Here is a 24,242-nt window from a genome sequence, read left to right as displayed (position 1 = left end):
TTAATTTGGGTGACACCTCTGGAGGAACATGTTTGTGGAAAGAGTTCTGTGTAATGTGTCTCAGCTCAACGCGTGGCATTTCCCATCGCAGAAGCATGAAGAAAATTTAGCAAATCTAATCCAATATCACTGAACTGACCTCCATGGTCTCAGTTTGGTGAGGATTAAATTGCTTCTCCAAACTCCACTGGCAAGGCGTTAAGGACCATACTTCAATTTTAAAGAATGCAAACTTTGTCTTTGTGATTGTGTCATTATTATGTTATTCCAATACTTGTAACCCCATTCTCTCACTCTAAAATGTTGAGGGATGGTGGGCATGCCATTTTTGTTTTAAAGACTGCATTTAATTATTTGATTATTTATGTGTTTAACGTATTAACGAGTTTTTAACGAGGGTCTGTTTAACACTCCATTCACGTCTGACAGAGGAAATAATTCACGCCCACGCACACACTGTGAAAAAAATGCAAATATTTGCACAGGGTCAGTGGTTGGTCGAAGTTTACAAGTCTCTCCGCCAAGATAAAGGAAAATAAAAGACTTTTATTAATATTTTACAATCTGGACCATAATCAACTTTACAATCTTCTCGACCAAAGTCGGTTCTGTTCCTTACTGTTGAACATTTCCGAATTTGTCACGACTACCCAGTTTGGGGGGGATTCGGGGGGGGGGGGTGGAGGCTGGAATTAGAACCGTGATGTGCAATAAATGACATTGCAATAGCGGAAGTAAACGGGTGAGGAGGGAACAGGCAGAGGTTTCTGTTTTGATTCAGAAGCTGATCCTGTCGCACTGCCCCCCCCCCCCCCCTGTAAGGAGGCTCCAGTTGCTCGGCTGGAAAAGCAGACCCACGGCTCACATCGGCCTTCACTCACTCCGTCACTGCCAAGGTATGTTGTTGTAGGCGCTAACCAAATGTACATTGTTGTGAGCGGGTGTGTACCCAGACACAAAGCGTTATTCAGGACCTGATTCTCAAAATTACTCACTCTTCCCACCGCATTTATTAGTGTTTGTAACATCGACAGTTGTTTAAGATGTTTTACTGCATGCCCCCAGTTACAGAGTCATAGAGATGTACAGCACGGAAACAGACCCTTCGGTCCAACCCGTCCATGCCGACCAGAGATCCCATCCCAATCTGGTCCCACCTGCCAGCACCCGGCCCATATCCCTCTAAACCCTTCCTATCCATATACCCATCCAGATACATTTTAAATGCTGTAATTGTACCAGCCTCCACCATCTCCTCTGGCAGCTCATTCCATACCCGGGCCATCCTCTGTGTGAAAAAGTTGCCTCTTAGGTCCCTATTATATCTTTCCCCTCTCACCCTAAACCTATGCCTTCTAGTCCAGGACACCCCTCCACCCCAGGGAAAAGACTTTGTCTATTTATCCTATCCAGTCCTTACAATAATGGGAGGGTTTTGTCCTCACGAATAAATGTGGTCTTATTAATGAACAAGATGCATTTTTCAGTTTTTTATTCACCCAGGGGACTAGGAGTTGCTAGCTGACCAGCATTTCTTGTGGTCTGTCTCCATCATATCTGTTCTCATAAGGGGGCCTCTGAAATGTCCACCTTCTTCCTCAACCAAGGATTCCCCACTGTAGTCGTTATAATGAAGTCAGCCAGGTGGAGTCACCTCAGAGAATATGAGTTCCCTTATTGGGGCTGTTAACCTGGTCCAATCAGGGACCCCTGGCTAACAGATAAAAAGAGAAGTGTCAGAGGGTTCTGTGCTCTGTCCTGTACATTGAAAAGATGGACTGAAAGCTGACGCTGAGGGAGCTGGATCAATGTCAATGACTTTCCACATGTAAATAAAGCATGGCTTGGTGACAGGATACTGGCCTCTGTGGTGTTATTTCACTCTGCACCATGGTTGATAGGGCCCTCTGCTGTTTCTAACCCATCTCCTGCCTTCAGCCCTCTTCCTTCCCACAACAGTGATAGTGTACCCTCTGTCCTCACTTACCATTCCACCAGCATCAGTATCCAAAGGATCATTAGTTTCCATTTCCACCATCTCCTGCAGAAGCCACCATCAGACACATTTCCCTCCTCTCCTTTGTTATCCTTCCACGGGGACCATTCTGTCTGGGATGCTCTGGTCCACTCCACTTCCAGCATCTCCCCACACTCCCACAGCACCTTCCCAATGTAAGCGCAGAAGGTGCTGGAAAAGCGCAGCAGGTCAGGCAGCATCCAAGGAGCAGGAGAATCGACGTTTCGGGCATAAGCCCTTCTTGAAGAATGAGGAAAGTGTGTCCAGCAGGCTAAGATAAAAGTTAGGGAGGAGGGACTTGGGGGAGGGGCGTTGGGAATGTGATAGGTGGAAAGAGGTTAAGGTGAGGGTGATAAGCCGGAGTGGGGGTGGGGGCGGAGAGGTCAGGAAGAAGATTACAGGTTAGGAAGGTGGTGCTGAGTTCGAGGGTTGGGACTGAGACAAGGTGAGGGGAGGGGAAATGAGGAAACTGGAGAAATCTGAGTTCATCCCTTGTGGTTCCTAAGCATAAGATGAGGTGCTCTTCTTCCAGCCGTCGTGTTGCTATGGTCTGGCGATGGAGGAATCCAAGCTGGCTACACTGGCACCACCCCAACCTGTTCCTCCGCTACATCAATGACTGTATCGGCGATGCCTCGTGCTCCCACGAGGAGGTTGAACAGTTCATCCACTTTACCAACACCTTCCACCTCGACCTCAAATTCACCTGGACCGTCTCAGACTCCTCCCTCCCCTTCCTAAACCTCGCTATTTCTATCTCGGGCGACCAAATCAACACGGACATTTACTATAAACCGACCGACTCCCACAGCTACCTAGACTACACCTCCTCCCACCCTGCCCCCTGTAAAAACGCCATCCCATATTCCCATTTCCTTCGTCTCTGCCGCATCTGCTCCCAGGAGGACCAGTTCCAATACCGAACAACCCAGATGGCCTTCTTCTTCAAAGACCGCAATTTCCCCCCAGACGTGGTCGACGATGCTCTCCACCGCATCTCCTCCATTTCCTGCTCCTCCGCCCTTGAGCCCCGCCCCTCCATTCGCCACCAGGACAGAACCCCACTGGTCTTCACCTACCACCCCACCAACCTCCATATACATCGTATCATCCGTTGTCATTTCCGCCACCTCCAAACGGACCCCACCACCAGGGATATATTTCCCTCCCCTCCCCTATCAGCGTTCCGAAAAGACCACTCCCTCCGTGACTTCCTCGTCAGGTCCACACCCCCCACCAACTCAACCTCCACTCCCGGCACCTTCCCCTGCAACCGCAAGAAATGCAAAACTTGCGCCCACACCTCCCCCCTTACTTCCCTCCAAGACCCCAAGGGATCCTTCCATATCCGCCACAAATTCACCTGCACCTCCACACACATCATTTACTGTATCCGCTGCACCCAATGTGGCCTCCTCTATATTGGGGAGACAGGCCGCCTACTTGCAGAACGTTTCAGAGAACACCTTTGGGACACCCGGACCAACCAACCCAACCACTTCAACTCCCCCTCCCACTCCACCAAGGACATGCAGGTCCTTGGACTCCTCCATCGCCAGACCATAGCAACACGACGGCTAAAGGAAGAGCGCCTCATCTTCCGCCTAGGAACCCTCCAACCACAAGGGATGAACTCAGATTTCTCCAGTTTCCTCATTTTCCCCTCCCCCCATCTTATCTCAGTCCCAACCCTCGAACTCAGCATCACCTTCCTAATCTGCAATCTTCTTCCTGACCTCTCCACCCCCACCCCCACTCCGGCCTATCACCCTCACCTTAACCTCCTTCCACCTCTCGCATTTCCAACGCCCCTCCCCCAAGTCCCTCCTCCTTACCTTTTATCTTAGCCTGCTTGGCACACTTTCCTCATTCCTGAAGAAGGGCTCATGCCTGAAACGTTGATTCTCCTGCTCCTTGGATGCTGCCTGACCTGCTGCGCTTTTCCAGCAACACATTTTCAGCTTAACCTAACCCCTACAAGACTAGGCCTTATCATCAGAAACAGCCCATTGTCGGCCACTAATGGTCCCTATCATGAGTCCACCTAACTGTTTTTCTCTCTCTCTGGTCTCTATCTCCAGCTATTGTTTGCTCCTTCCCCTTCCCCAGCCCCTTCTCTCGCATGTACATCAACCTTTTCCGAGCTACAAGCAGTTCTGGAGAAGTTATACTGGACCCAAGAAGTTAACTCTGCTGCGTTTCCATAGATGCTATCATATCTTCTGTATTTTCTTCTGTATTTAACTCTTCAGGTACCAAGATTCAGTATAAAACATACATTTGTTGCAACATTTACTTCTTACGTAAACTTGAAAGAGTTTTTACACAGAGGGTGGTAGGTGCCTAGAACGCATTGCAGCAAAGGTAGTAGAGGCAGGCATGGTAGATTCATTTAAGATACGTCTGGACAGGTGCATGAGTAGGTGGGGAACAGAGGGATACAGATGCTTAGGAATTGAGTGACAGGTTTAGACAGTGGATTTGGATCAGCTCAGGCTTGGAGGGTTGAAGGGACTGTTCCTGGGCTGTAAAGTTTCTTTGTTCTATAGGAAAGTTTTGCAAGATTGTTGCCAGGACTGGAGGGTTTGAGTTATAGGGAGAAGGTGAATAGGCAAGGGCTATTTTCTCTGGAGCTTCGGAGGGCGACAGGTGAATTATAAAGGATTTTTAAAATCATGAGGGGAATGGATAGGGTAAATGGACAAAGTCTTTTCCCTGGGTGGGGGAGTCCAGAAGGGGAAAGATACAAAACAGACCTAAGGGGCAACTTTTCAGGCAGAGGGTGGTGTGTGCATGTAATGAGCTGCCAGAGGAAGTGGTGGAGGCTGGTACAATTGCAACATTTAAAAGGCATCTGGATGGATATATGAATCAGAAGGGTTAGAAGGATATGAGCCAAGTGCTGGCAAATGGGACTCGGTTAGACTGGAATGGCTGGTCGGCATGGGCAAGTTGGACCAAGGGGTCTGTTTCTGTGCTGTATGACAAAATGACTCTACAACAGTCTTTGACTTGGCCTTCTTCTTGACCAGTGTCTATTGAAGCCAAACACATAACATGGAATCAAAACAGATGATAAATGATAGGGCAACTAAGGAGTAAAGTTAGTCATAATCAAAATCACTAGGGTTACCTGGATGTCACTGGTTGGGCCAACATTTATTGCCTGTCCCTAGTTGCCCTTGAGAAAATGGTGCTGAGTTGCCTTCTTGGCATGAGTGAGGGAGTTTTGGCCCAGTGTCACTGAAGGAACATGATATATTTCCAAGCTAGGATGGTGAGTGGCCTAGAGGGGGACTTTCAAGTGAACCCATTTCCACTCAAAATCATTTCAACATTTTGAGCAGGAAAAGCAAGTTTTATTCAATAACATAGAAGTCTTTACTGGCACAGTCAAAAGACCAACAGTCATCTTTAATATATTGAATCTTATGCTGTGTCTCCTGACACGCCCAAAAGGTTCAGATTACGCATGCAAGAAATTTCTGCACGTACATACATTGTGAACGGAACCAGACAAAAACATGCTGACTCCAAAATACGCACAATAAATATGGATTGGATGATCCAATAAATATGGATGGGATAAATATGGCAGCACTAGGAGAGGTACTGCACGTGTGTACAGAGAATATTTTCAATGTGTCAACAGACATTCCCTGATTCCATTTTGGGAAAGTTTCTATCCACAGATCGTTGACAGATCCGTCAGTCAACTTGGGGAACTAAACTCTCTTGCATCCTCTTTTATCTCTGGGAGCTGAAGTTTACATTAAAAAAAGCATTAAGAGCAGCAGAAACGTTAACAACTTCCTTTTTTAATACAGCAGTACCAATCTTTACAACAACAAAGATTCAAGAAGAATTTTAATCAACAAAGAATACAACAGGACAACAAAATGTGTGCAGTACAAGGAGATGAAAATCCTAATAATGATCATCCAGTCAAGAATATAACAACTTCAAGTGCTTACCAACAATCAGTCAGTTTGACAAAGTTTATCTGTATCAACTCCCAAGAGAATCTGTTTGTTAAGAGTTTTGTTAATGATCTTCATGTATTATCTGAACCATGCAATTATGGAAACCTACAACAAGAGGCCATTTATGGCAAAATTGTCCTTGATCTCTTAATTAGATCAGTTGCTGACTTTCTTCAATTGAAAGAGGGTCTAACTCCAGAAAGAGCAGCCCCAAGGCAGGATCTCGAAAATTGCCAATGAAGTATTACACAGTGAAGGTTAAAGTTAATGCAGAACAATCTACCGAGTGTGGATGTAAAATGCAATAAATCACCTGGTCAGAAAAAATAGACATTTCATCTGAACAATATCTGAGCTTGAGAGGGTGGAGCGTATCAAGTTTCTTACGTGACAGCATCAATGTGAGACTCTAGGCAATGTAATATTACAGCATTTTGCCATCGATGTGTTTCCAAACTCCTACATCAACAAGGACAAAACTGTCTAACTTTCCAACAACAACATTGTGGTGAAAGAGGTCACTTGTCAAAGTTGTGAGTCAGTCTGAACAATAAACAAAGCATGAAACTAAATTGTCTCTGACCAATGTTCAGACTCATGCCTTGGAACAGCTCTGTAAAGAACAGGCTAATACTGCAATAGAACATGTTTCTTTTCATTCCCAAGGAGAATTTGAACAGTTGCCTGAGGTAAATTTGACAGTTGTTGTCTATGTAAATTGTCATCCAATCAAATTTAAACTTGATACTTTCACCAGCATCATGGGTCAGTGATTAAGGCAAACATAATGAAACTTGTTTTGTGTAAGGGTATTCAGAACCTGGAGTAACTGTGATGATATTATGGAGCTACATGTTAAGGAGTATAAATACCACAGAACAAGTGGAGTTAAACAGACCAGGGCAATCTGTCTGGAAGACACACAAGTTGCACAGGAACATGAAAAGAAGAAGATTTGAATTGATTTGATTTATTTATTGTCACGGTTACCTAAGTACAGTGAAAACCTTGGTTTGATGAAGAAGGCGTTTGGTATGCTTTCCTTTATTGGTCAGAGCATTGAGTATAGGAGTTGGGAGGTCATGTTGCAGTTCTACAGGACATTGGTTAGGCTACTTTTGGAATATTTCGTGCAATTCTGGTGTCCTTCCTATTGGAAGGATGTTGTGAAATTTGAAAGGGTTCAGAAAAGATTTACAAGGATATTGTCAGGGTTGGAGGATATGAGCTATACGGAGAGGCTGATTAGGCTGGAGCTGTTTTCCCTGGAGCATTGGACACTGAGGGGTGACCTGAAAGAATTTTATAACATCATGAGTGGCATGGATAGGATAAGTAGACAAGGTCCTTTCCCTGGGGACGGGGAGTCCAGAACTAGAGGGCACAGGTTTTGGGTGAGAGGAGAAAGATATAAAAGAGACCTAAGGGGCAACTTTTTCATTCAGAGGGTGGTGTGTGTATAGAATGAGTTGCCAGAGGAAGTGATAGAGGCTGGTACAATTACATCACCTAAAAGGCATCTGGATGGGTATATGAATAGGAAGGGTTTAGAAGAAAATGGGTCAAGAGTGTGTTGCTGGAAAAGCACAGCTGGTCAGGCAGCATCCAAGGAGCAGGAGAATCAATATTTCAGGCAAGAGCCCTTCATCTATATTGGCAAGATCAGCATTATTTGAAGTTAGAGAATCCATTCATCAGTCTAATAACAGCCGGGAAGAAGCTGTGTCTGAAACTGCTGGTGCATGTGTTCAGGCTTCTGTATTTTCCGCCTCATGGAAAAGGTTATAGGAGAGCATTGCTGAGGTGCAATGGGTCCTTGGTGATGTTGACAGCCTTTCCACAGCAGTGGTGCATGTAAATGGAGTCCATGGATGGAAGATTGGCTTTGTGATGGTCTGGAATGTGCACACCACCTTCTGTAGTTCCTTACGGTCCTGTTCAGAGCAGTTGCCACACCAGGCCGTTATGCACCCAGATAGAATGCTTTCAGTGGTGCACCTGTAGAGGTTGGTGAGGGTCCTTATAGACACGCCAAATTTCCTGAGCAGCCTGAGGAAGAAGAGGCGTTGTGTGCCTTTTTGACCATCTCATCTACGTGGGAAATGCAGGACAGATCGTTGGTTACTGTCACTCTGAGGAACTTGACACTCTCCACCCTCTCAAGCTCAGTTCCGTTGATGTAGATGGGGGTGTGTTCTCCTCCTTTCTTTCTGAAGGCAATGATCAGTTCTTTAGTTTTGCTGATGCTGAGAGAGAGGTTGTTCTCATTGCACCCCATCACCAAGCCTTCTATCTCCATTCTGTATTCTGACTCATTGTTGTTAGATATGTGACCTACCGCAGTGAACTTGTAGATGGCATTCATTCAGAATCTGGAAAGACGGTTGTGGGTGTACAGGGAGTACAGTAGGGGTCTGAGGATGCATCCTTGGGGTGGGGGGCACCAGTGGTGAGTGTTATTATGGAGGAGGTGCAATTACCTGTCTTCACTTATTGCAGTCTGTGGGTCAGGAAACCGAGGATTCATTTGCAGACAGCGGAGCCGAGACCAAGGGCACGGAGTTTTGAGATCAGTCTGGAGAGAATAATGGTGTTAAAGGTGGTGCTGTAGTCAATGAGCAGGAGTCTGATGTAGGTGTCTTTGTTGTCCAGATGTTCCAGGGATGAGCGCTGGACTAGGGAAATCATGTCCACTGTGGTAGGCAAATTGTAGGGGATCTAGGCAGGCTGGGAGACTGGATTGATGGGCCATGACCAGCCTCTCGAAGCACTTCATGATTATTGAGGTCACAGCCACTGGGCAGTAGTCATTAAGGCAAAATGCATGTGCTTTCTTAGGTATAAGGATGAATGGAAAGATTAGTTATTATCCAATGTAACTGTAAGTTAAATTATACAATTACCATGTATTAAAGTACGATAAATAGTGTTACTTTGAACTCCAAACCTGAAGATTATCCACCTTGAACCCAAACTCACATTGTTTGGTTTATTGTTGTACTAAAAGAAGCAGCAAATGAACAGTGCTTGCAATTCTAAAATATTACAGTTTCCCATTCTCTCAACAGTGCTCCATGCTGCCAGAATATTAATCCCAGATTGTAAGGCCAATAACTTCTGTTTTCAAGTTAGACATTAATAGATTTGTAGATGCACATGACACCAAGGTTTATGGGTTCAGAGTGGGGATATATAGTTAGGGTCAATGATCAGCCCTGACCTAGGTTCACACAGCAGGGCCACTTGGCTGAATGGTATACTCTTGCTCTATAACTCTATGTTTTAAAGTCAATCTTACTTATTTTTTGTGCCACAGACTTTAAGATGTCGAAGAAGCTGTTGCTCTTAGATGTTGACTGTGGGGTTGATGATGCCCAAGCGATCATGATGGCTCTTGCAGCTCCTAATGTGCACGTCCTGGGTATAACGTGTACTCATGGAAATACAAACATTGAAAACGTGTGCAAAAATGTACTTCGAGTGCTAAAGATTTGCCAGAGGACAGAGGTATGTGATGGCCATTTTGGGTGAGGGCACAGTGTACTTTGAAAGATAACCTTTTATTATAACTAAATGTTTCTTTTCATAAGTTGCTTGTAGAAATGAATTTGCCTGTCTTTTTAAAATGCAGATTGATGACAAAATGGCTGTTGTGAAACGTCTCAATAAGAATATGCCATTTAGTCCCTTTGGCCTGATTGACCATGCAGTGAGATCATTGCTAATCTATGACCTTTGGTCCATATTCATAGGAATTTAGAAAATAGGAGCAAGAATATGCCTTTTGACTCATCAAGGCTGCTGTGTCATTCAATATGGTCATGGCTGATTTTTTAATTCACTCAAGGGACATGGGGTTTCCGGGCTGGACCAGCATTTAATACCTCTTCCTAGTAACCCTTGAGAAGGTGGTGATGTGCAATTCTATGTGCTGTATATAGACTCACAATGCTGCCAGCGAGGGAACCTAACTCAGTACCTTGTTCCTGCTTTTGCCCCAAACCCTTTAAGACCTTTAGTCCTAAGGACTATACCTAATTTCTTCTTGAAATTATTCAATGTTTTGGTCTTAACTGCTTTCTGTGGAAGAGAATGACCACTCTCTGGGTGAAGAAATTTCTCCTCATCTTAGTCCTAAATGGCCCACTCTGTTTCCCTAGACTGTGCCACCTAGGTCTGGACTGCCTGGTCCTGGAGAACATCCTTCCTGCATTTACCATGTCTAGTCATGTTAGAATTTTATAGGTTCAACTCTGGTGAATATAGTCCTAAGCAATCCAGTCTCTCTTCACACGTTGCAGAACATCCTCCCTCAGATAAGGAGACCAAAACTGCACACAATACTCCAGATGTGGTCTCACCAAGGTCCTGTACAATTGCAGCAAGACTTCCCTGCTCTAGTGCTCGAATTGTTTTGCGATGGAGGCCAGCATACCATTTACCTTCATCACTGTCTTCTGCACCTGCATGGTTACTTTAAGTGATTGGTGTATGAGGACACCCAGGTTTAATTTCACCTTACCCTTTTGCCATTCAGAAAGTAAGTTCCCTTCCTGTTTTTGCTACTAAAGTGGATAATGTCACATTTATTCACATTCTATTGCATCCATAATGCATTTGCCTACTCACTGAACTTATACTGAACACCAAAGCATCTCTGAATCCTCCTCACAGCTGACCTAACTTCCCAGCTTTCTTCACCTATAAACCAGGGTGACATTTAGCTCCTTCATCTAAATCATTAGTATATATTGTGAAGAGCTGAGGTGCAATACCAGGCTGATCACTGGCTGCCATTCAGAAAACGACCCATTTATTCCTGATCTTTGTTTCCATCTGCTGACCAGTTCTCTATCCATGTCAGTACACAACCATCAATTCCATGTGCTTTAATTTTACATGTTAATCACGTACATGGGATCTGAGCAAGGGCCTTCTGAAAGTCCAAGTAAACCCATTGGCTTCCTGTATCAAATCTATTAGTTACTTCCGAAAAAAATTGCAATACATTTGTTAAGCATGATTTCCCTGTCGTAAATCAATGCAGACTCTATCTAAACCTGTCACTGTTTACCAAGTACTCTGCTATCAAGTCTTCTATAATACTAGAGTATTTTTCTTATGTAATATTAGGCGAACCTCTCAATAGTTTCATTTTGTCTCTCTACCTCGATTTTTAAACATTATAGTTAAATTAGCAATCCTCTAAAATTTAGGAACTCCAGAGTCTGTAGAATCTTGAAAGGTGACCATCAATGCATCCAATATTTCTAGTGCCACTTGTTTATGTAATCTGGGATCAGGCCTTAGGGATTTATTGGGCTTTAATCCTATCCATTTCCACTACACCACTTCCCTACTAATACAGATTTCCTTTAATTCCTCATTCCCACTAGACCCTGTGCTCCCCATTGTTTTGAGGCAGTTGTTTGAAAGTACGTATTTAGTTGGTCTGCTATCAGTAGCAAAACAAAATCCATCAATCTATTCTATCAACAGAATTAATATTTACAATTGATGAAGCAACAACAACCATTCACAGAAGAGTGTTTCAAATTTCTATCGTACTTTGTGTGTGGAAACGTTCACCTGTGATTGGGTTAGGGTTAGGGTTCCCTCACTGATAAAAAACCTGCCTCTCCTAGCCTTGAATTTACTTAATGATCCAACCTCAATAGCTCTCAGAGGCAAAGGATTCCAGAGTCACTGCCCTCTGAGAGAAGAAATTCCTTCTTATTTCTGTTTTTAATGTGTGACTCCCTTATTCTGAGATTACACTGTCTGATCCGAGACTTCCCCACAGGAGGAAACAACCTTTCTCCATCGACCATATCAAGTCTCCTAAGAATCTTCAATGTTTCAATAAAGTCGCTTCTCATTCTGCTAAATTTCAATGAGCACTGACTCAACCTACTCAGCCTGTCATTATAAGATAGTTGCTCCATACAGGAAGTTGCCACCAATGCCAACATGTCTTTGCTCAGATAAGGAGACCAAAACAGTTCACTGGATTCCAGCTGTGGTCTGCCTAGTGCTCTGTATAGTTTTAGCAAAACATCACTACTTTCTCTGCATTCCCTTTGAAATAGAGTCATAGAGATGTACAGCATGGAAACAGACTCTTCGGTCCAACCTGTCCATGCCGACCAGATATTCCAACCCACTCTAGTCCCAACTGCCAGCACCCGGCCCATATCCCTCCAAACCCTTCCCATTCACATACCCATCCAAATGCCTCTTAAATGTTGCAATTGTACCAGCCTCCACCACATCCACATAAAGGAGGAGAAAGTGAGGACTGCAGTTGAGAGTGGAGAGTGTGGTGCTGGAAAAGCACAGCAGGTCAGGCAGCATCCGAGGAGCAGGAGAATCAACATTTCGGGCTTAAGCCCTTCATCAGGCTTATGCCCGAAATGTCGATTCTCCTGCTCCTCGGATGCTGCCTGACCTGATGTGCTTTCCCAGCAACACACTCTTGCCTTTGAAATAAAGGCCAACATTCCACTTGCCTTCATTATTACCCACTGTATTTGGATGTTCGTCTTTTGTGATTCATGGATGAAGATTCCTAAATCCCTATGTCCTGTAGCTTTTTACTCATTCTGAAAAAGTAAAAGCGATCTCTGCACAGTGCTGCTGTACAATGCTTGTGGAGACAAAGTCTGTTCTTCGCATTGAGAAGAATGTTGTACATCACAAGCACTGTGCTTAACTGAGATAGACTTTGAACAGAAGGAGCAGCTCAAGACTCGGCATCCTGGAGACTCTGTGGTCCATTAGCAGCAACAACAGCAGAATTTACTCAAACACAATCTATAGCCTCATGGCATTCACAGAAAACTTGCCCCAAAATTCCTGAGCCGAGGAAGGCAGAACCAAAGTGGATTGTATATGGTGGTGGAATTGGGTGGTGGTGGTGGTTGTGAGGGGGGTGTCTAAACTTGAAAGTGCCTACTTTCTGATAGTCACATTTTTTATAGAAGAGATAAATGCAGAAACAGTGAACTGATGTTTGTGATTAAAAATCTCAACTGGTCAAAATCTCCCAGAGCCAACGTATAGAATGCCTGCCTCATGCAGAAATCGGTGTCTGTTACAAACTTACGATTGCCGGCAAATCACAGTGTAATTGCTTTCCAAGAAACAGCAGAAAGAGTATTTTTTAATGCTTTCCTTCCTTCAAAGTAAAAAGCGTCAATCCCCCTGCATGTGTAGAACCCAGGCAGTGTGAAAGTTTATACAGTCTCCCACCTCCTGTCTGCAAGTCACCACGTGTTTTAGATAAAGAAGAACCAGTTTGTGGCCAGTAGTCCTGCCTTATGACATGTCTAGTAACACAGAGCTCTGATGTTCAGAACCATATATTTATCTGGTACCATTACATATGGGAACCATTGCATTACATTCCCATGAATGTTGTTAAACATGGTATTTATCCTTATGATTGCAGATTCCTGTATATCGTGGTGCAGGTGCATCGATTCTGGAAGAGCAGTTAAATGCTGGCCAGCACCATGGAAAAGATGGTCTAGGTGATGTTCCAGATTGTAATGCTCCAGGGCTGGAACACCTACAAGCTGAACATGCAGTAAATGCCATCACAAGAATAATCACTGAACATCCTGGTCAGGTGAGATGTATATGTATCAGGAAATATAATTCTAGTAGTCAGTGCGACAGAGAACAGGAGTCATTTCACTCCTTGAAACCTGTTCCACCATTCAGTTAGATCATGACTGATAGATAACAACATATTAAAGCATCTTGATACTGTACTCCTTAACATTACCAAACAAACATCTGTGAATCTTGGTTTTAAAATTTTCAATTTACTTTGACGCAAAAGCTTGTAAGGTGATAAACTGCCAACATAACCAAGATTTTATGTGGGGCAGTGCTGTCTCACATCACCACTGAACAGCCTAGCTCTAGTTTTAATGTAATGCCCTCCTACTTTTGAACTTAATTTTAAAATAGAGGAAAACGAAAATACATTTCCAGTTGCACAAGTCCACTGTGACAGTCCATTGGTGTGGGTAAATCACCACAAGATACCTTTAATTCAGTTCTACCTATTACAAAATCTTATAGACCATCAAGTACTGAAATAATCACTTAAACTTTACTAAAGGTAGCAACCAAAATAAGACCCCTCAAGTAAGCAAATTAAACCTCACAACTCAGCTTCGCTATTACCCGATTAATGATGGTATTTAGCTAGGAGTCCAATCAACAGTGTCCATCTCTGATGGTTTGATCCTGTGCAGTGTTGGTCTTTGAAGTTCTGCTGATGAAGAGTTCCGGAGTTGGATTCTTATACAGTTTTTCCATCTTCATGATTATGGTGTGACATTATTGATGACCTTCTGCATTCTTTCATCTAAAATATGCATTTCTCATCTGGAGACCTTGAGTCTGCAGCTTCCTTCCTTATCAGAAATAACTCCACTGTTCCTTGTTACATTTAGCTGTAACTATCTGCTTGAAAGCACAGCATGTCTTTCAAATTCTTCAGCATTCAATCATCTGTCCTTGTGGCACAAGGTAGACAGTTACCATGTTGGTGTCCAAACAATTTTGTTTATGTAGCCTTGACTCCTCCCTTTCCCAGGTTTGGCTAATGGCTTTCAATTCCCTCAGTAACAGCCTGTCATTGCCTCTTAACAGCTTATCCCAGACAGAAATATTGCTGATCACCTTGTGTGTAACAATTTATCCTTGCAGATTTTTTTCAATTCGTGAATAGTTATCAAACTTCTGAAGTTTATAATATCATACTACTGTGACGTCTCCATCCCTCAGTCACCTTGATAAGCATTTATTTGTTACCCGATAGGTCTCGCTTGTGGCTACTGGCCCCCTGACCAACATTGCTCTGGCATTTAAAATGGACCGCACCTTTCCGTCGAAGTTAAAGCATCTGTACATCATGGGAGGAAACATGGAAAGTATGCTGAAGAGCTAACTGCATCATTCTGTTAAGTGTGGATCACATCACACCTGACCCTGACTAAATTCTCACCTAATATTGAATATATATGCTTGCAGTAGTTCATGCTCGTGAATCTTTTTTATCCCTATGTCCTATTTACAGTGCTTTGCTGATTGATGTAAGAAAATAACCAGCAAACAGAGATCCAAGCTGATCATTTCCTGCAGCCCTTCATGTGTGCACTCATTCAATGAGTCATTGGGGAAACTCAGGAAATAACATTTTCTGGATCAGAGCATAGGACATTTATATTGTGTACACCTTGATTCTGTATTCCTGTTGTGTATAAATTTCCTAATGTCTTGACTATTGTGTAGTAATCCATTTTCATTTTTTCTCCCTCAACTTTGTCTCACCCACGCTCATTATCTTGTATCTCTACAATGTCTTTGAACCATGTTATCATGCTGAACTGACAGCAGATTCCTATGTTAGTAAACTACATCTGGAAGAATAGTATTACTGCAGATAGTAGCTTTTTCAAATTTGTCCTGCCTTAAATACCTTCTAGATTTTGTGGCATTAAGCATTCTTATAAGCATTCTGAGCAGTTTTATGATTTGATTCCTTTTGCCCTGCATCACCTTCTAAGACAGCATGTTCCAAATATTGCGGTAGCACCTGTTTGTATCGTTTACATGAAAGTGGTCTGATAGCATACTCAGGCAGAAGAAACTTAACACAAATCATCTATTTTATAGTCAATTTTTTCAATCAATACAACTGCAGATATGAACACAAAATACTGAGTATACTACACTGCTACCCTATCAATGTGCTGCCATACCTTACGGGCTTAGCCTGATCAAGTTTAAAATCTTCAAAGTGAAGTTGATTTCAGGAGTAGAATTTTGGAACCAATGCTGCACCAAACTGTCTCAATGGAAACATTTTCAGAATTTCTGAAATGTGACGATGGTGTCATTGTGTATTTGATTTCTTAAAGTATGCGCATTTTATATTTTGGCTGTTGACAATTCCATCCAATGTTAACATTTATTGATCATGCCTCCTTTATCAATCAATGCCAAGCATTTATTTTCCCCGGGCTGCTAAATGTGACTGTATTAAGAAGCGCTTAATGTTGTGATGAATTAATTTCATTTCATGTTTTTATCTTTGACAGGCAGGGGGAATACAGGGATCTGTTCTGAGTTTAACTTTGCAGCAGATCCTGAAGCAGCTTATATTGTCTTGAATCACTTTGCTTGTCCCATGTATATTGCAACTTGGGAATATTGTCTTCGCCATGTACTGCCTTGGGTAAGCTGTTGAATAAAATCATCTTAAATGTAAAATCACAATCATTGAATGCATATTGTTATGGCAACTCTTAATTACAGATATTTTTAATATAATTTATTGTAAGTTTGGATTTTTGGCTTTTGTTTGTAACGTGTGGATTTTCAGTGTATTTGAAATTCATAATTAACTGTAGCCGAGATGATTCCTTTCGAAACATATTCAAGGCCTAGCTTTCAAACTAATGAGTTTTTCTGCATCTTGGTAGGATTTATGACCTCACAAGATTATACACTCCATTTTGGAGGGTTTTTTCAAGCTTCAGAAAAACAGCCATAGGTTAGAAAGAATGTTTTTTTGAGTTTCACTTTGAATTTTTAATACTCCTGTGAAGTCCCTCGATGAAGATTGCTGTATAAACCGATGCTCTTGAGATGGGAGGGTGGTACTGGACTATTTTACAGTAAAGATTTAGTTATATTCATAGACAAGAAGTGTTGGGATAAAGTCCTGAAGAGGATACTTAAAGTATATTTAAACGCAGATGTACAAAACCTCCAGGAAAAAGCTACTTAAAGTTTCAGTCTATGAATTAAACCATCCAAGACATGAGAGGCGATTAGAGGTAGAGACACTGATGTGAGTAATATATGATTTTAAGTATTATACACGAGCTATTTCTTTTCCTTTTTCATTTACAAAGGAAAGTTGTGGGGATTAATGGGATTATAACTTTGATGGTGTTTAAAAAGTTTTGAATTTGTGTTATAGTTAGGCAGCTTGATTTATTTTAATTTACCTTCATTTCTTTGGTTAGTAAACGTTTTTATCATTAAAGCCAAATCTGCAGTTTGGTGCACGTTATCCAGTGGGAGATCATTTTGTTAGAATCAAAACAACTCAAAATGTTATCTATCAAGCCAAGCTTTAATCTAGGATCTGAATGAACGAGTAATAACATCAGCGGGCGTCATAACAATTCAGGCAACTTTTGATTTGAAAAATAGAGAAATTGTTAATGAACATGTGACGGGTCCCAGGTGAAAGTAGTGTGCTCTGCTGTAGAGGCTGATAACTAGACAAGTTTCCCCTGTGATTTTTATTAATCTAAAGAGAGCAAGAGCAAAGTAACGTTGCCACAAGGTAATTACAACAAGTAACAGCCAGTGGCTGATGCTGGGAAATTAGGAGTGAATTGCCAGGCTTCATGTAGCGTACAAGCATCCAACTAACAGTAAAATTTGCATCTGGAGGGAAATGCAGATGTGTCAATGCACCACATTGTGGAAAGAACATAAGGAAGCTACAAAAAATACAATGAAGTTAAGTGAGTCAACAAAGGTCCAGCAAACGGATGTAATATGGGAAAATATAGAAATATAAATTTCTGGAAGAGTAACTAATCCTAATATCTAAACATTAAAAAATTGCAGACTTTTGAGATGCAAAATGATCTGTGTGTCCCAGTGGATAAATCTCAAACAGTTAAAATGCAATAACAGCAATTATTTGAGAAATCTAATAGAATATTACTGTTTATCGCAAGGGGAATTGAATCCAACATCAGGGAGGCTATGCTTCCATTATACAGGGCTTTGGTGAGACTAGATCTGGGTTACTGCGTATAGTATTTAAGTATCTTTTTATTTGAGGAAGGATGGAAACCCATTGGAAGCAGTTCAGAGGCTTACTAGACTAATACCTGGAATGGATGGGTTGTCTTATGAATAAAGGTTTGATTCGTTATGCTTATATCTGTGGGATTTAGAAGACTAAGAGGTGACTTGAATGATTGAACCTGAATCATTTAAGATCCTGAAGGGACTTGACAACATGGTTGTGGAATGTGGATATTTCTGTTTGTGGAAGAATCTGGAAATGGGGTCATTGTTTCAAAATGAAGAGTCATCCATTAAAGACAGAATAGATTGAAATCTTTGCTCTTTGAGGTATGTGAGTGTTTGGAACTCTCTTCTGTGGAAGCAGAGTCTTTGGATATTTTTAAGGTAGAAGTACTATTGAAAGGTAGCGGAGTGGGTGGTGGGATCCAGGGAGATAGTGAGGAAAGAGATCAATCTGAGACTGGTACAGTTGAGAAAAGAAGTGAGTCAAACAGTCAGGGCAGGCAGGGACAAAGCAGAGAACAAGGTAGGACTGATAAATTAAACTGCATTTATTTCAATGCAAGAGGTCTAACAGGGAAGGCAGATGAACTCAGGGCATGGTGAGGGACATGGGACTGGGATATCATAGCAATTACAGAAACATGGCTCAGGGATGTACAGGACTGGCAACGTAATGTTCCAGGATACAAATGCTACAGGAAGGATAGAAAGGGAGGCAAGAGAGGAGGGGGAGTGGCATTTTTGATAAGGGATAGCATTATACCTGTACTGAGGGAGGATATTCCTGGAAATACATCCAGGGAAGTTATTTGGGTGGAACTGAGAAATAAGAAAGGGATGATCACCTTATAGGAATTGTATTATAGAGCCCCTAATAGTCAGAGGGAAATTGAGAAACAAATTTGTAAGGAGATCAGTTATCTGTAAGAATAATAGGGTGGTTATGGTAGGGGATTTGAACTTTCCAAACATAGACTGGGACTGCCATAGTGTTAAGAGTTTAGATGGAGAGGAATTTGTTAAGTGTGTACAAGACAATTTTCTGATTCAGTATGTGGATGTACTTACTAGAGAAGGTGCAAAACTTAACCTACTCTTGGGAAATAAGGCAGGGCAGGTGACTGAGATGTCAGTGGGGGAGCACTTTCGAGCCAGCGACCATAATTCTATTAGTTTTAAAATAGTGATGGAAAAGGATAGACCAAATCTAAAAGCTGATGTTCCAAATTGGAGAAAGGCAAATTTTGACGGTTTTAGGCAAGAACTTTCAAAAGCTGATTGGGGGCAGATGTTCGCAGGTAAAGGGAAAGCTAGAAAATGGGAAGCCTTCAGAAATGAGATAACGAGAGTCCAGAGACAGTATATTCCTGTTAGGGTGAACGGAAAGGCTGGTAGATGTAGAGAATGCTGGATGACTAAAGAAATTAAGGGTTTGGTTAAGAAAAAGAAGGAAGTATATGTCAGGTATAGACAAGATAGCTTGAGTGAATCCCTAGAACAGTATAAAGGCAGGAGTATACTTAAGAGGGAAATCAGGAGGGCAAAAAGGGGACATGAGATAGCTTTGGCAAATACAGCTATGGAAAATCCAAAGGCTTTTCACAAGGTGGGAGCTGGGAGGTCATGTTGCAGCTGTACAGGACATTGGTTAGACCATTGTTGGAATATTGCGTGCAATCCTGGTCTCCTTCCTATTGGAAAGTCGTTGTGAAACTTGAGAGGGTTCAAAAAGGATTTACAAGGAAGTTGCCAGGGCTGGAGGATTTGAGGTCCTGAATAGGCTGGGGATGTTTTCCCTGCAGCATCGGAGGCTGAGGGGTGACCTTATAGAGGTTTATAAAATCATGAGGGGCATGGATAGGATAAATAGACAAAGTCTTTTTCCCTGGGGTGGGGGAGTCCAGAACTAGAGGGCATAGGTTTAGGGTGAGAAGGGAAAGATATAAAAGAGACCTAAGGGGCAACATTTTCATGCAGAGGGTGGTACGTGTATGGAATAAGCTGCCAGAGGATGTGGTGGAGGCTAGTACAATTGCAACATTTAAAAGACATCTGGATGGGTATATGAATAGGAAAGGATTTGGTGGGATATAAGCCGGGTGCTGGCAGGTGGGACTAGATTGTGTTGGGAAATCAGGTCGGCATGGACGGTTGGACCGAAGGGTCTGTTTCTGTGCTGTACGTCTCAATGATACTGTATATCCAATTGTAGCCTAAATCCATTCACAAACGTGGAGGATCAGTTATTCATGACTGATAGTAATTTAATGTGAGATTGATAATGGAAAAAAAATCCAAAAATTGCCAATATAATGATACAGGTCTGCATTTCCTCACAAATACACTCTTGCACTTTCTTTGAGACTGTAAAAGTAAAACCTGTGGTTGCTAGGTAAATTCAAAATTCACAAGAAATGTTTTCAACATATTAAGATACTCACTGTTATAATGAGAGGTTCCATGTCTTGCAAAGATTTTTAACCTTTGATAGACTTGTTTGGTATTTCAGGTAGTTACGCTGGATGACACATAAATTTGATTGCTTTTCATTGTGTCCATTACAGGAGTTTTTTAAGGAGTGGGTAAACCAAGGCACTGAGAAAGCTTGCTTCATGAAGAAGATAACAACGCACAGTGAAAAATTTACCAAAGACAAGCAAAGCAAAGGGGAGCTGTATTTTCATCCCGGCTTTGTGTCCTGTGATTCTTTTGCAGTGGCAGCTGCTATTGATGAGAGTGTTGTTACTGAATACATACGATATGGAGTGAGCGTGGAGTTACAAGGTTCAGTGACCAGAGGGATGATGATTGTGGATACACTTAACATACTGCAAAAAGAAAATCAAGCTTTTATTATGACAAAATGTGATGTTGAGAAGTTAAAACAGCTCATGATGTCTGCTCTGAAGTAGCAGGCTAAATAACACGGGCAAAAAGAAAATTGATCACAAACATCAGTAGACTTTTTAGAGTGCATAGTGTGAATTTGCCTTTACTGTCAAGTGACTTTTCCTGTTTTCTATCAATTCACTAGAATGTTTCTTTCACTTCTTCTTGGTTTTGCCACTCCCCTTATCATTTTCTCCTAAAAGCATTGGGTAGGACTCACTGGGTTACAGGTGTCCTCATCCGAGCTGTTCATTTTCATGTTTGACTGCAGGTGTTGAATATTGGCAGACCAGTGCTCATGTTCACAGCTAACTCTGATTCGCCCAATGAAATAACTCCACAGAGACCGGTATCCCATCACCAAGTCACCCTTTATTTACATGTGGAGAGTCCTTGACTCTGGCACAGCCTTGTCAGAGTCAGCACCCAGAGTGAACGGAATCTCTGACACTCCTCTTTATCTGTCAGCCAGGGCTCCATGATAGGACCAGATTAACAGCCCCAATCAGGGAAACCCATATTCGATAAGGTCCAGTTGGTTGACCTCATTGCAATCACTGCACCCAGTTTCTACATAAGCAGTCGATTCCCGGTTACAGCAGCAGAAAGCTTTGTTGAATTTATATTGCTTTGCTAGAACAGTTATCATGTTTCTAATAAACTATCTCAACTCAGAGTAGAAATGTGATGTGCCACCTTGACTGACTTAAAGGGTAAAGACAGATGGTAACCAAACACACTTTATTCTTACACTATAGTTGAAAGTCAACAAATGAAAGAAGAAATCGGAATAGCTTAACTCTATTGGAAAACTTAACAGAATAATAGATTATTTAACTACTAAACAATAACTGTTGCAAAATAGAAACATCTCATAAACACACCCTTGGCAAAGGCAAATTCGGTAAAATAGATTGTCTGACAGGCAGTTCTCCAGTCTAGGTGGAAAAAAAACATCAAGCGAAACCTCTGAGAGAGAAAGAGTAGCAGGGAGAGATGTTACTGCGGCCTCCAAGCACTGCTGCAAGACCACAGAAACAACTGCTACTGAAAAAATAAAATTAAAAATCCTAGTTCTGTGGGAGGTTGTCTCTATCAATCAGGCTGCTTCTGTTCCAACTTTTAAAAAAAGCCCAAGGCCTCGCAAACTTTTTATAAGATCAGAGTAGACCAATTGGCACCTCTGTCTCAACCCTTCTTCATTAAAAAAGGGCATATGTATCTCTTAAAGCCATAGTATCATCACACCTCTCCCCTTAAAAAAGTGACATCAGGGTAATCAGTGACCTCAGGTGAAATAAAAGCAATTAACAAGGGAGGCCAGAAATACAGGCACTGCAACTGAAATAAACAGGGCAGAAGAGATGGCCAAAAAACAAAGTATGCTGGAAATTCCTGTGCCAAGACAAAGTTAATAATCACACAATACCAGGTTACAGTCCAACAGGTTTATTTGGAACCACTAGCTTTCGGACCACTGCTCCTTCATCAGGTAGCTGTGGAGCAGGACCATAAGACACAGAATTTATGCAAAAGATTACAGTGTCATGCAACTGAAATGATATATTGAACAAACCTAGATAGCTGTTAAGCCTTTCGTCTTTTAGAATGGATGGCAGGTTTTGGTTCATTAATATGTAAATCCCAGAATGTCAGTGTTGAGATAACTTAAGATTTTAGTAAAATAAAAGTGACATTTCAGCTCAGACAATACATTAAAGGTGTGAGGTTGGAGTCTGTCTGTATCCCAATCTTGAGTCAGACTGTTTCTGTTTCCAGAGTGGAGTTTATAAAATATTACATGGATTGACTGCCTGCAGATTGTGTGCTATCTGCAAGTACAATTCTGCAAGTGCAAATTCACCCTGTAGGCTTATATGTGTGTGTGCATGCATGAGCGAGAGAGAGTGTGAGTGTCTGCATGTGAGTGTGTGCATGAGAGAGGGTGTGTTTGCATGTATGCATGCTTTGTGAAGTGTGTGGGTGAGTGTGATGGAGGATAAGCCTGTGAGAAGATGTATACCTGGGTGTGAGTGTGGGGCTTGTACGTGTGTGTATATGAGAGACAGCATGTATATGAGAGAGAGATAGGCAACAACGCAGAGTGGCTGAGCAGAGGCTAATAGCCAAGTTCAGTACCCATGACGATTGCCTCAGCCAGGACCCTGAGTTCATATCACACTACAGATGACCACACTACACTATACACACTCTCTCATGTACATACACAAGCACACACTCTTACATGCTCACGCAGACCTGCTCTCATACACAGAGTCTAGGTTTGTTCACTATGTCATTTTAGTTGCATGACACTGTAATCTTTTGCTATAAGGTCTTTGTCTTATGATCCTGTTTCACAGCCACCTGATGAAGGAGCAGTGCTCCGAAAGCTAGTGCTTCCAAATAAAAACTTGTTGGACTGTAACCTGGTGTTATTTGATTTTTTTAACTTTGTCCACCCCAGTCCAACACTGACTCTTCCACATCATTAGTCAAGGCAGACACACAAGAGACAATTCTGCTTTGGATCAAGTCCTTGCAAGATCTAAGCCTAAACAATAGAATACCAGAGAGGCACCAGAACACATTTGAAAGTGTGAAAGGGGATTTCAACCCTTCCTGACAAACAAACAAACAACCCCCCTACATGTATGGAGCAGACATGTCTCAGTAAGATAAACGACCAGATGTATATTCTGGGTCGAAACCAGACTTCCAGGCCCAAAAGTAGGATATTCAAAGGGTTCACTGTAAAACAAGCCATCGAGAGCCATTAGCAGCATTCCAAGGTGATAAAATTGATTAATTCGATAAAGTTCCAGAAGGTAGCCTATGTATATGAATCTATCCTGACAGGACTCGAGGGGACCCCACTCTCCATCCTACCTAAAGGTACATTAGGATATGGCAGTGACCAAAGTAGCTCACCCTGTGATCAGAGAGAGAATCAACCCGTGAAAGAGTGGAACAGACCAAAAAATTCAACCGACTGGCAAAAGCTATGAGTATCTGGAAATTATTTTAAGTTTCTAAAGAATTGAATAATTAAAAATAGAATTGTTAAAATTGTAAAGATTAATTCTTACTTTTATCAAAATCAAATAAAGTTGTGCCCTGGTTCACTGACTACAGACTCGTGCCATGTAATCTTTTCCTGATACATGCTAAGCTGCCATGGTAAATTAATAATGTGTACACTAGCTGAGGAGTCTGCAGGGTCTTAGAAACACCCTGTTGGACAATACACTATTTATACACTACAACACATATACATTGCATTGACTTTAAGCATGCAAACATTCACTACTACAATCTGTTTCAATCCATTTTTACCCAACACTAAACACCTTCATCTTCTTTCATCAAATTCACAACAACACATTGGCAATTACATTCTCTTGTCTTGCCACGTGTATAATGTCCAAATTGAATGGCTGCAATAATAAGCTCCATCTAAACAGTCTGGAATTTTTATCCTTAAAGTTGTCCGA

At 42.0% G+C, this 24,242-nt stretch overlaps 1 protein-coding gene across 2 annotated transcripts; it reads left to right on the top strand.

Annotated features, from left to right (window-relative positions):
* The first annotated feature begins 738 nt into the window (after positions 1–738).
* LOC122550873 (nucleoside hydrolase-like) lies at positions 739–23,878 on the top strand. 2 transcript variants are annotated; one of them, XM_043692261.2, is made up of 7 exons: positions 794–896; positions 5,845–6,689; positions 9,317–9,507; positions 13,451–13,630; positions 14,837–14,948; positions 16,119–16,255; positions 20,424–23,878. In XM_043692261.2, the coding sequence occupies exons 3-7, from the start codon at positions 9,325–9,327 to the stop codon at positions 20,769–20,771; spliced, it is 960 nt and encodes a 319-aa protein (XP_043548196.2). In that variant the 5' UTR covers positions 794–896; positions 5,845–6,689; positions 9,317–9,324; the 3' UTR covers positions 20,772–23,878. The 2 variants fall into 2 exon arrangements, with proteins under 2 accessions (XP_043548195.2, XP_043548196.2); XM_043692260.2 differs by lacking the exon at positions 5,845–6,689 and having other exon boundaries at positions 739–896.
* The last annotated feature ends 364 nt before the right edge of the window (positions 23,879–24,242 follow it).

Source organism: Chiloscyllium plagiosum, unplaced genomic scaffold (genome assembly GCF_037043375.1).
Source record: "Chiloscyllium plagiosum isolate Xiang-an unplaced genomic scaffold, Cpla_swu_hap1 HiC_scaffold_6, whole genome shotgun sequence".
Lineage (NCBI taxonomy): Eukaryota > Metazoa > Chordata > Chondrichthyes > Orectolobiformes > Hemiscylliidae > Chiloscyllium > Chiloscyllium plagiosum.
The sequence above is the reverse complement of the archived record's forward strand: the minus strand, read 5'-3'. Positions and strand labels throughout refer to the sequence as shown.

What these genes read in the sequence shown, in the direction of transcription:
- LOC122550873 (XM_043692260.2), top strand. Translation starts at nt 9,325, where the DNA reads ATGTCGAAGAAGCTGTTGCTCTTAGATGTTGACTGTGGGGTTGATGAT. An exon ending in TCACTGAACATCCTGGTCAG is followed by an intron (nt 13,631 to 14,836) that starts GTGAGATGTATA and finishes GTTACCCGATAG; the next exon opens with GTCTCGCTTGTGGCTACTGG. An exon ending in CATGGGAGGAAACATGGAAA is followed by an intron (nt 14,949 to 16,118) that starts GTATGCTGAAGA and finishes TATCTTTGACAG; the next exon opens with GCAGGGGGAATACAGGGATC.